We start from the raw sequence: 12634 nt of genomic DNA, 5'->3' as shown, positions 1-12634 counted from the left end.
GAAGAAAAACTGCCAGACTGATCACTGTAGTCACATATTGCTTAACATTTCCAAAATTACACAGTGATGTTGAACACATGGCATGGGATCCCCAATCTCTGCTCCTGAGAAAAAAGCCTGCACTGGAAACTGGAAACTGTCTTTTTCAGAAAACTAGAATACTGGGGGAAATAAATATGAGAGGACTTAGATGGGATCTAATTGTTTCCTCTGCAACCGGCCCTCGATGTAGGTTTCACAACAAGGCCTGATGGGGAACACATGGTGTTGGCGTGGTGACCCACAACTCTGGTCACATTTTTCCTACAACCCAGAAGACCCTCTTCGCCGACCATAACATTTCCTGACTGCTGTTTGCAAATCAAATGCATACGTCCCAGAGGATGAACAGTGTTAACACCTTATTTACCCAACTTTCCTGTTATGACAATACAGACTAGACTAGATGATTGATTGGTGTGTCTGCATGTGCTTTTCAATACGATGGAGAGGGAGATGGATTGAACTTGTAACAGGAGGTGTCCATATGAAAATAATGAGGAAACAATTAGAGAAAGGGGGAGAGGTTTGTTACAGGACATAAAAGGAGCTTTTTGCCATATTTCTAAGTGATTAGGGATGAAGTATGCTTACATTCAGAGTCCCATGAGGTAACAATCACCCAGCCACAACATGAAACAGAATATCTCAGGCTTATTCTAGTCATCTTGATCCACCTTGTTTGTCCTCAGTTATACTCACGCCATGTGTTCAGGCTGATGATAACACGGTGAGGCTACAGATGGTTTCACAAGACCAGTGTCTGCTGCCTAAATACACACAAGGTTGCACAAATACTGGACTACTGAATGACTGCACTGTCAGTGGAGAGGTCTAACTAATCTCTCTTTCTGCTGTAAGAGAGATACAGAGATGATAAAAGCATTAATGTCATGGAGTGACATTCTATGATACGACAAAATCAAAATTTTGTCACATTTGTCTAATCGATTGACCGCTTGCCAACCCCTTAGCTACTGCAACTACAAACTTTCTGTTCCCAGGTGGCATATGCAGTTTACAATGATAACTGCCAAATTTATTACTCAAAGTTGATTTCGGACAAAAGTAGGATGTTGATTTTGAAATGACAACTCACTGGCAGATTTTATCACCTGTTGCTAGCTGATTAAGCTAACATTAACTCTATGGTTTCAAAACATTGTCTTCGGCTTTTTAATGTTTCCAGAATTTTTTAAAAAGACAGAAGAAATAGCTTCCTCACGAGAGGAGATGAATATAAACAGCATTGTTGTTGTACTACAGTACTACCATTCCATACACTTTTGCTCTTGTGCTTTTGGTTTTGGAAAGACTAAATAAAAAGGCACGACCCTCCAAACTCCCATGCATGCTAATCCAAAGCTTGACAGGCCGGCCTAGTAGCAGTTATTTAGCAAACGGTTAATATTCTTCAGCAAAAACTGTATCCATGTGCCCATTTGTGCATGTTCCCCTGTGTTTGTGACTTTTAAAAAGAGATGCTCCTTTGTCCACACCAACAATAGTCCTCTTGTTCCAAAACAGCACCCATCATCTTAAAGTGTGAGAGTAAGCCACTTTTATAGGCTCTTAAAGCTGAACCATAACTGGGTGCAGAATGGCGGGTCAAACTTGGCTTTGACAGTACTGGAAAAAAACAAGAGATAGGGAAAAGTATTTCTTTTGATTGTAGAGGCAGATGATGTCATTGAAGAAATATGATATGATCTTGTGATATCAATTTTCTGAATTATATAGAGCCTACTTGTGTATGAGAGCTTCACTGTATGTCTCAGCCTTCTTGTTTGTTGTCCGTGACATTGAGATTTGTCTTTCTGTAGAGTATCAAGGAAGCAAACTCACACACACAAACACACATTTAAAGCTTTTTCAATCAATATTGATTGACAAAGTGACTATGTATAGTGTGAATGTGGTTGCTTGTAGTGATGCACTGACCAACTATGCAGTTCTCCTCAGCTCAATAGAGTGTTTTAATATCTTTCAGCTCATGATTTGGTTTTATGGCCCTTAACTTTACTAGTTTTGTTCACTCTCACTGCTCCCATCAGCTTTATTTCTAGCCACAGCAGGCTGTTTTCAGCAAAAGAGCTCTAAAAACCTAATGCACACTATCTGCCCAGCACTATCTGCCTGTTGGCCAGAAACATGACTCCAAATGAATGCTAATGTTGCTCTGAATGTGCTAGATTTGTAGCCAAATTCACCATAACAACTTTATATGGTAATAATCTGGTCAGTGTTGTTCTTGCGCTGCCCCTAAGTGGCCCAAAAAAAAAGAAAAATTTCATGCATATTTAAATATCACTACACGAGAACTCATAAAATAACATTTGAATAGTATTAGTCTGACATCACCAATATTTAATGAGCCTCAAATGTCAATTGTCCTTTTAAATTCCCTTTCTGATACTTTATAACTATTTTACTCATGAGACCTCCTTTGAAATCTGCTTAAACTTAAACTAATGCATAAACTCTTGCTCAGCTGCTAGTATTCTTTATATATATATATGAAAGAATACTTTGTGACCTTGTCATAAAATATTTTTGTTATTTATGCATATTATTCTTTTCTCATTGATCTCTGTGTTCCATACACAGATATTTTTGAGTCTAGGGGAAATGGTGAAACCAAACAAACCACATGAGGAATGTGTGAGGTGTGGTGATTTAACAGGCTTGTTAAGACTTTGTGTTTCTTCTAGGCATGACTTCTATGTCTCACCATTATTTTTACAGGTTTGCACAGTGGCTGAGGTATCTTTAAAATCCTCCACCCGTAGCAAAAGCTAGTGATGACATTTCTTTCCATCTTTTGCCTGGTACATCATGCTGTATTAACACATAGAAACAGCTGGTTACTGTCTGTTTGTTTAAGCATCTCCCCAGACATTTCTTACCACCCCACAGCTTTAATTTTCACACAGGACAAAAGCCAGCCTGTGATCCCCATTGAATTCCCGTTTCCAATAATCTTAGGAAAAGAAACTCCTCCTGTCCAAGAGTTTTAGTGATAGCAGCAGGTTTGTACTGACCTCCCTTCCCTTCCAATCACACAGTCACATGCTCCACTTTTTCATCATTGCTCCACAGTTGGTAGTTCTTCCCTGACAGGCCCTGTCAAGGTCTGGGTCAGGGAAGATGGACTACAGGAATAAATGAGGCTCCTGATTGCAGGTTTGGAATGAAGTGCTTCCAACACAAAACTGCCTGTACACATCATTTCTTGTATTGATGCGTGAGGCTGCAACAGGCCCCTAATCTAAAAAGGTATGCTGTCAGTCCCAGCAAATCAATTCACTCACTTATTTCTTCTCCTCTACTGTCAGACAATTTGTGTCCAGCAAAAGAGATCAAGCACATTTGATTGAAGTTACCGACCACTGATGGTACTGTATGCAGCTCTAATCAGAGGAGTTGAGCATGATTTAAGTTCAAGAGTTATACTGAGACAATTTTTAGATGGTTAGATAAGGCCAAAATGTCTGCTTCAAATTCATATCACTACTGTCAGGTGAAAAATGTGCATCTTCGAGTGGAAACAATTTTCAGGGACGAAGAAAAACATTATTACTTTACCATGAATGCCATGCATTAGTGAGTTTTATGACGGTTTTATATACCCAGGCATTGTAAAATGTCCTCATTGCTAAGAAGTTATGATCAAAACAAGCTCAAAACCTGAAACTCACCAAACCAGGGCTTCCATCCTTTTGATGAAAATATATTCAAAAGTTCTTTGATCCTTTTTAAATCTACAACATTCCTCTGTGTACCGTTATCCTGTCCCTGAGCAGACGTTAAAGGGGACCTATTATGCTCATTTCCAGCTCTATACCTTTAATCTAGAACTCCACTAGAGGAGCTTTGCATGATTCACAGTACAAAAAACTCCTTATTTATCTTATACTGGCCCTTTATGCAGCCCCTCAGTTCAGTCTCTGTCTCTAACAGGCAGTCTTAGTCTCCTGTCTCTTTAAGGCCCCCTCCAGATGAGCCCACTCTGTTCTGATTGGCCAACTTTCTGGAAGCCTGCTGAGGGGCAGCTGTAACAGTTGTGTTAAGTTGCTGCTAATGGAAACCACTGCATTTCCTGCTTTTTCCTATTAAAAGCTTTTAAATTACCTAATAATGGGAGACTTTTAGTGTGAAGAATTTACAGGAAATTAAATGTGTTACTCACCCAATTAGTGGAGCTTCGTTAGCAGCCCTAAAAACCGGTTGATACAACAAGATATGGGGATATTTGAAGCTCTTTGCTGAGTGGATTAGTTAGAAATAATGCAGGGAGGATTAGTACAAGCAGAAACAGCCCCAGCGATGATGATGTTTGATGAAGAGCTGCAGACGACCAACAGGTAAACTACTTATTTTACTTTGCCGTGCTGTGTAATGGAAAAACACTCATAGCGTGCCAGCTTGATTTGAGTAACGGCTCAGAGTGACTACCCCCAAACAATGGAAAACACCATAATATTAGCAGAGCGGAGCAGTGAACTGATACGCTGTGTGTGGAGCATATGACCATATAAAGAAATCCATCACAAGGTGACGTCGGCTAGGGCTGAATTGATAGATAGAAAAGACTGTTGGAAACTTTTTTGCTCACAGGGATAACTTCTACATATGTTTACCTTATTATTTGACACTTTGGCCACATTTAATATGAACATCCATTATTATATTATACATTTGACTCAAATTGAGGAAAAGCATGATAGGTCCCCTTTATGTGCGTGATATTGATGGGTGCTGGATTCAGAATGTACTGTAGGTATGGACTTGTTTTCATGGAACAAGGAAATCTCTGCCATTTATAGCTACAGGCAAAAAATGCAGTTGACCGAACACATGGACAATCCTGTTCCCACAAAAACAGAGACCGTCCATATTAAGAAAAGATCAGTGGACTGTCATTGTGCTCAACTTCCTGAAATATGTGTCATTTCCTGTTGTACATTAGCTGTGGCAGCTTTTCCCATGGTGGAAAGGACAGCATCTCTCCATCTGCGTAGTGTCTATAATGGTGCCTATCACACACACACATTATCTTTCTCTCCCTCCCATAGCTTCTCTCTCTCTCTCTCTTACTGTATAGGAGACAGTGAGCTCATGCAGATGGACACTACTGTTCTTTCTGCCGAAGTTTCTTTTTCTGTATAAAACCCGGCGCCGCTCCTTGTTTCTGAGAACTGAAATGGAAAGATTCCCAGCACAAAAGACAGCATTGATCTGCTGAACATGTTTTCTGGTGGGGATGCAGGGTGCCTTGTGTTCAGTTTATAATGCTGCCCTGGTTTTTCATGCTTTCAAGACCACAAACTGTTTTGTTTCACAACACCACCTCGCTCATAGCTCCTGGGATTCTCAATTTCTTTATTTGGCTACATTTTACTTTCTTTGTAGAGGTGCCAACTCTGCTGTGTGATTACAGCTGTGCCTATTTTACTCAACTATAATAAAGTACAGTCTTGTGAACTACTTCAGATGCATTGTGTGCCTAATTTATTTTCTCATTACTCCATTTTAGGTTCTTTTTTATTACCAATCTCAGAAGTGCAATCCATTAATGATACAAAAGAACAATGAGGACTTTTGGAAGTGTGTTGCGAGGAGCTTGATATTTTTTTGCACGCCTTCAGTGTGCACTCTGCCAGGGGAGTGGGTGGTAAGGCTGGAGAGTCTACTTGCTGAATCTCTGCTCTCCACCAAACAATCCATTTCACTATTTCAGTCTCTCATGCTCTCGCTGCCTGTCTCTTGTCCCTCTCCAGATTTGTCTAGCATTAATTTATGAAGAACCTCACATGACCCTCTGTCCAGTGAAACATAATCCAGTTCCCTTTTCTTCCTGCACTACACATGTAATATATTTCTATGTTGAATGGGAAAAATCACTTTGTTCCTTTAAGTTATAATCCTTTAAGACTTCAATCCTGTTGATTTACATACGCCCCCTTTGAATGCTTTTAATGTGAACTAGTATAACTATAATAAATATTTGGTTTGCATTAGCAGTAACTTAATACAGCTCTGATGCGGTTGTGGGAGAGTGAAAAGTAAACAGCAAGGCTGATAATTATTAGGTGAAATTACACTGAATTACATGCATGCATCATTTCCTATGAATCCCTCATGTGTAGGTTGGAAATTTGAATCCTGAGTGGAGATGGTGGACTCTGCCACTGACAATGAAAACTACAATACAGAAAGAATATAATATAATATAATATAATATAAATATATGAAAGACTATATTAAAAATGGTGACCATAAATCGCATCATTTCATTAAAAAATTTGAAGATTATATCTTTAACATTACTTTTATATTTCTGCTCTTAGCTCATCTCTCTTACTTGATGACTCATAGCTCACAGAGATATTGCTAGTGTGACCTCATTTTTGAAGATGGTCATCCAGACATTGGAGCATAGTGCATGAGCAGAACAGATAAAAAACAGTAACATTAACAGTAAAAAGCTTGGACACGGTGATGATGATTCTGCTCAAATAACAGAATCCCACCACTGCACATGGCAGCCATGGCATTAGGTTGATATGTCTACAGCCACCATTTAGCCATTAACAACCATCACCTAATCACCACAGCTGTGACAAGTCTCAGCCAATCCAGACAGCTGCAAAAGATCCGTTGAATCTCCTCGAGGGAAAGACTTGGAAGGAAAGATAATAGACGTAAAGCTAAAGAATTAGAGGGGTGAACACATCTGTGAGGGACCATCTTTGTTTCCATTGTGTTCACAAACAAGTACCAATGTTGGGTAATGCATGGAAGGGGAAGCATATTATGTACAAGACTCTTAGGCCTTGAAAAATGAACAGCTTAAATACGCACATAATGAGTCAGAGACAACACCTGACAGACAAAAATAAAGGGACATTTATAATTCCTAGCTTCTTGGACAGTAGAATCTTATCTTTCGACAAATGGTTTCAGAGCCAAAGTCAGTGCGTAAAAGAAATGTTTGTACAGTCATCTTCAGCAGAACAAATGAGTAAAGGACTTTGCTTGTAAAAACTCTTAACTCTCTTCGTACTTTCATTATCACTTCTTCACTGAATGATCGAAATCCTTTCCTTCACATCCAGCTGACGCAGAGAAAGAGTGACAGAGGGGAGGAGGAAACGAAAGGTGGTCTGCTGACCCTCTCATCACACTTTTGCATCCTTCAGATGAGGAATGTGGAACTTCCTCCCTCTGTCTCTCTACGCTTACTTATGGGGTTTCCTGTATCCAGCGAGCACACAGGTCACAGGTCAGACCTACTGTAAAGTTGGTCTGGTAAATTCTCAGTGCATACCAAAGTACAGTTGCTAGACCATTTCTGTCTTCACTTCTGTGTTTTTTAAGAATGCCTCCCTACAGAGCTGTTCTACTGGTGGGCAGGGAGTCTTATAGGAGTCCATTTCAGTTCTTGAGTTTACCACATCACAGAGCTGAACTGAGACATTTATAGTTCCTGTGAGCACTCTTTACAAGATAAGAGAAACAAAGGAAACTGGCCAGTTTGGCCACTTTGGAAATATGGTCTTGAAATACAGAGGGAAGCAAAACTTTAAACAATAGCTTACAATATATATAACGCTATAGATCCCTTATTTTCTGTACAACTGCTTTGTAACAGGTTGTCATGGTGATTTTATTCACAGCACATTACCTGACTAATGATGACTTTGAAATCATATTTAATGCCTGATGCTTGAGAAGGCACTGAGTGCAGACGTTTGCATAAATTCATTTTCTGCAAATATATAATTGGTAGTATATGTATGTTCATGTATAACATTACAAGTTACTTAGTAGGGGGCAATGTTACATTGACCAAACCAGAATGGACAGGAAATTAAAAATGCGGGAATGAAAACATTTAAATCTCTGAAAAACAAATCTAATAAATAACATGAAAATAAACTAGACATGGTAGCAGGTAAACTGGGGTTTAAGCACCCAAAGCAACAAAAGCTGTGGCAATCTGACTGCTTTTTTTGTTTGTTTTTGATCTCTTTTGGAAGTTGACCCAACACCAATGCTTGTCCAGATATTCTTCCCTGTAGGGCTGCAACTAATAATTATTTTCATTATCAACAATCTGTCGATTATTTTCTCAATAAAAAGATTAGTCATTGGGTCTGTAAAATGTCAGAAAATGGTGAAAAATGATGATAACCATTTACCAAAGCCCAAGATGCAAACTAAAATGTCTTGTTTTGACCTGGCCAACAGTCCACGAATAGAGGACTAAAGAAACCAGAAAATATTCACATTGAAGAAGCTGGTACCAGAGAATTTTAGCATTTTTTCTTAAAAAATTACTCAAAACAACGAATGGATAGTTGACAATTCATTTTCTGTCGACTGACTAATCAATTCATCAATTAATCGTTGCAGCTCTACTTTCCTGCTCAACTAACAGGTACTTGTTCCATGCAGCATGTAGGCTCAGTGTGTAGCAGAGATCTTAGAGGTGTTTGTGTCAGCTCCTCTACTGTGTAAGCCAAGAGAAACCACTTCTTTATGTCCCCATTCAAAATACGTTTCATCCTTGAAAAGAAAGTATTCACAGAACAGATGAAACCCTTTTCTTCTCCCAAACAAAGCGGCAAGTAGGTGTTTGCTGACTGATTGTGAAAGTTAAAAAACTTTAAGGATGTGGAAACCTCACTCCAACATCAGAAAACTATCTGATGATCTGAACAGCACGTGTCTGAAGCAAAAAACAGTCTTTAGTCATGCAGAACCCCAGTCACTCACTCTGAGCTTGTTATCTAAACATGTTTAGTCTATGTCTGTCTCTGATTTCAAACCCCTTAATCAGGTCACTCGCTCTTCTTTTTATCTTTCATTTCTCTCCCTAATGGGTCCCTCACACTCCAGACACTCCTTCCATGCTGACCTCTTCTTTGACTGTGGTTAATGGTGTGAATTTCATCACTTAAAATGTTAAGAAAGTGTGATAAGTATTTCAAACTAATGGCTTTCAGCAGCACAGTCTTCCATATAGCTGAATGCCCATGTCAGGCTCATACATTCACATCATTGCATTGTTGTGATACTTTAATTTCCCACAAGAAACCGTGATAGCATGATGTTAGCTAGCTAACATGACGGAACATATGGTATAAATAATACCAGAATGGATGCTCTGCTTGTATTTATAAGACTGGCATTATTCTATATTTTTTCTATTTTTCTATTTTTTCTCTATTATGAAAAAATCCCATAAAAGACCAAGCCAATTTCTCAATACTTTCTGACTGTCACAAATATATAGCTTTCAGTAAAGGGCTAAGAAATTTCCTGAATCACCTAATCATTTTTAGCAAACATTACCCAAACAGGAATAAACTGTGAATTGGACGGGGACTATTTTTAACCATGGATTTATAACCATTGGTGCAGTATTGAGTATTTACAGCTGCACAGACAATACTTGTACATAGGATTAATTCATCATTGGTTTTGGTCTTTTGAAGGACCAGTGTATAAGATTTAGTGGCATCTAGTGGTGAGGTTGCAGATTGCAACCAGCTGAATACCCCTCCCCTTCAAAGCGTGTAGGAGAACCTATGGTGGCAGCGAAACTCACAAAAAACAGGCCCTCTCTAGAGTCAGTGTTTGGTTTGTCTGTTCTGGGCTACTGTTGAAACATGGTGGTGCAACATGGCGGCCTCCGTGGAAGAGGACCCACTCCCTAAGTAGATATAAACGGCTCATTATAAGCTAACAAAAATACAACAATTCTTATTTTCAGGTGATTATACACTAATTGAAACATACTTATGAATATTATATTCCATTTCTGCCAAGTGCGTTCCACTAGATGCCACTAAATCTTACACACTGGTCCTTTAATTGGTGGTTGGGGAGAAAAATATAGAATAACACCAGCCTTGTCCTTTAAAGAAGAGGATGTGGGGTCACTTTCAAAATGGAGGATATAGAATTGAGGATCTATAAGAAGTTATTAAGTTCCCTCCAGGCTCCGCAAATTATGTTTTCTAGATACTGCCACATTTTGAGAAAGATTGAGGTATGTAGAAGCCTGAAGCATCAAAATGTGAGCTACTTTGGAGGAGGGTATGCACTCTCAGCAACCAAGTTATTGAAATTACAATTACAGAAAGCATCCAACACGATTATGGCCTTATTTGGCATTTCAGAATGAAAGAGAGAGAAGGAGAAGGAGAGAGAGAGAAAGAGAGGGGGGTATTTATAACACTATTTGGAACAGTAGTTAGAGTATTGGACTTACTCTGGCACCCTTCTCTGGGAAACATTTACAGCCTCCGCTGCAGTCTCTTCCTCCGCAGGGGCCACTGTGTTTCTTCCCACCCTGTAAGACACAAACAGACAACATGGAGGTTAGGGATGGGTTGTTAGAAGTCACGTTATAGTCAAATATACAGGAAACAAACATTCTGCTGTCCACTTCATTAGCATAAACACAGCAGCCATATGTGTCCATGTGTTGTTTCCAGCCTCCATCTTTGTGCACTAAATGGGACACAGTGTGTAGTAATTTTGTGTAATGTAGGTGTGACTGGCTATGTTTGTGTATTCTGTGGTTTGTGAATACACTTGTTTATGGTTGCAGCTCTGTTGCATGAGTGTTGAAGATTGTTGCAATGTTGTCTATGTTGGTCTGGTGTGCAGAAAGGATGTTTTGGATGTGGCTTGAATGACTCATGACGAACATCCAGACATAATGGATAGCCATGTGTCCATGAAAATCCCATTCATCATAGAGGCTGGGTCCAGCCACTGATGGGGACAATTTGTCTTTGAATGTCTGCATACCAAGAAAACCACCCACCATCACAGGCTGGTCTGTACTAGATACAACACAAACACAAACACAGCCTGTGGGGTCACTCTGAACAAGACATGATCAAAGAAAGCAGTCGCAACCGACAGGTCAGAGGTGTCAAGACCCTAAGATAGCCGAGAATGCCGTAGAGATATTAGTTAAGACTGAACAGAGTCTTGTTAATGAAATTCACATGCAAAATCCATGTGGAACCTAGTTTCTTTGGATCCTGTGCCATGACCACATTTTCTTGCTCACCAGAAGCAGAAGCAAAATAATTTGAAGCCTTGACTAAACTGCAGACATAATATATCAAGCGCCAAAAGACACACATTTAACCCTTAACGCTGCAAAACAGATTTGCTCAAAGTCATTGCTGGAATTAACATGTCCCTGATCCACACGTTCTTTTAAAAGATCTGCAGGTTAATCACTGACTGTTTAGACCCGGTTTCCATTTCAATGCATGAGTGGAAACAAAGCTTTTTGATAGTTTAAAATGTTCCACTGAACTTTTCCACATAGTGCCTGAGAGTGAATAGTGATGAGACACACAAATGCAAGAGAGAAGTTGTGTATAGGAAAAAGGCCTTTCAGTGTAATTTCACTTAGCATGTACAAGTGAAACTTTGAGTATAGATATGCAGAAAGGCTCCATGTAACTGGTTCATCTCATGACGTCTCTGTCTTGTGCCTGCCTGCGTCCTCCACCTACACAGCCATACCATAGCCTGCTTAGGCAGCAAATGCCTCAATACCCTCCCCTCTCCCTTGTTAAAAAACCCAAAACGGCCACTTTATGCCCACAGTGGTGACAAAGCGGCAGATTAAGAATTTAGAATAATTCCCCCTCCTCAGTTTGAGAGCAGAACCCAGTACACCGACTTAACAAAGGCCACATTGAGACCCTCCTCACACACACAAAGACCTTCTTTTACTATAGAGACATTGTCCTTTAATGATCCCCTATCCCCACAACAAAAAGACCCTCTTCCCCTCTCTTATGGAATGCACAAGGCATTTGTGTGTTAACTATCAGTGGATCGGAGGGATTCCTTTGAAACCGCTGCTTGATATAGCTGAAACATGTAATGGGTTTAATTTTGACTGCACACTTTGGTGGTAGACTAACTCAGATCATAACTCAATACATGTACACAAGCAACATTCTTTACTTATATCATTAATTTTGAACTCATGTGAACAAACATGACATGAACAAAGTCTTCTCTGCAGGGAGAACAAGTTTTTTAGTTTCCAGAGTGGAGACTTAAACAAAAGGTCATATTATCCCAATAAGGATGTAACATAGTCACGGCATGACCTTTCTCCACATTGAGGTGGAAGTCAATAGCACAGACAATAGACTGCGTCATCTCCTTACAGACACACAAAGGAATCGCTCCCATAAAAGCAATTACACATCGTGGAGCAATGCGCCATCAATCCAACTTTACAGTTACAGGCTCAAAATAGCTGATGGCTGCTTCAGCTGAGGACAATAGGATTGTGCTACAGTATCCTGTTTTCTCCACCCACTATCACAATTACCCAGTCTTTGTCAAAATCACCTTTCCCATGGTGCAGTACGGCACACCTTGGAAACACATTGGATGACTATGTGTGTTAGTGTATCAATGCAACAAAGCTGGTACAACAAAAATCCACCATATCAAGAGGGAAATTTTACTAGAAAGTTTAAATGTTTATGAAATTGTTGAACTTCAAAAACTTGCTTCCTAATACTCGAATCATTTC

At 39.5% G+C, this 12634-nt stretch overlaps 1 protein-coding gene across 2 annotated transcripts in view; it reads right to left on the bottom strand.

Annotated features, from left to right (window-relative positions):
• col4a2 (collagen, type IV, alpha 2) overlaps window positions 1-12634 on the bottom strand; it is a 59896-nt gene that overhangs the window by 28317 nt on the left and 18945 nt on the right. For both annotated transcript variants that reach the window (XM_042426296.1, XM_042426297.1), the window contains one exon: window positions 10322-10402. In XM_042426296.1, coding sequence (XP_042282230.1) covers window positions 10322-10402 — 81 coding nt within the window. The remainder of the gene's footprint in view (window positions 1-10321; window positions 10403-12634) is intronic.

The sequence above is a fragment of the Thunnus maccoyii genome, chromosome 11 (genome assembly GCF_910596095.1).
Source record: "Thunnus maccoyii chromosome 11, fThuMac1.1, whole genome shotgun sequence".
NCBI lineage: Eukaryota > Metazoa > Chordata > Actinopteri > Scombriformes > Scombridae > Thunnus > Thunnus maccoyii.
The sequence above is the reverse complement of the archived record's forward strand: the minus strand, read 5'-3'. Positions and strand labels throughout refer to the sequence as shown.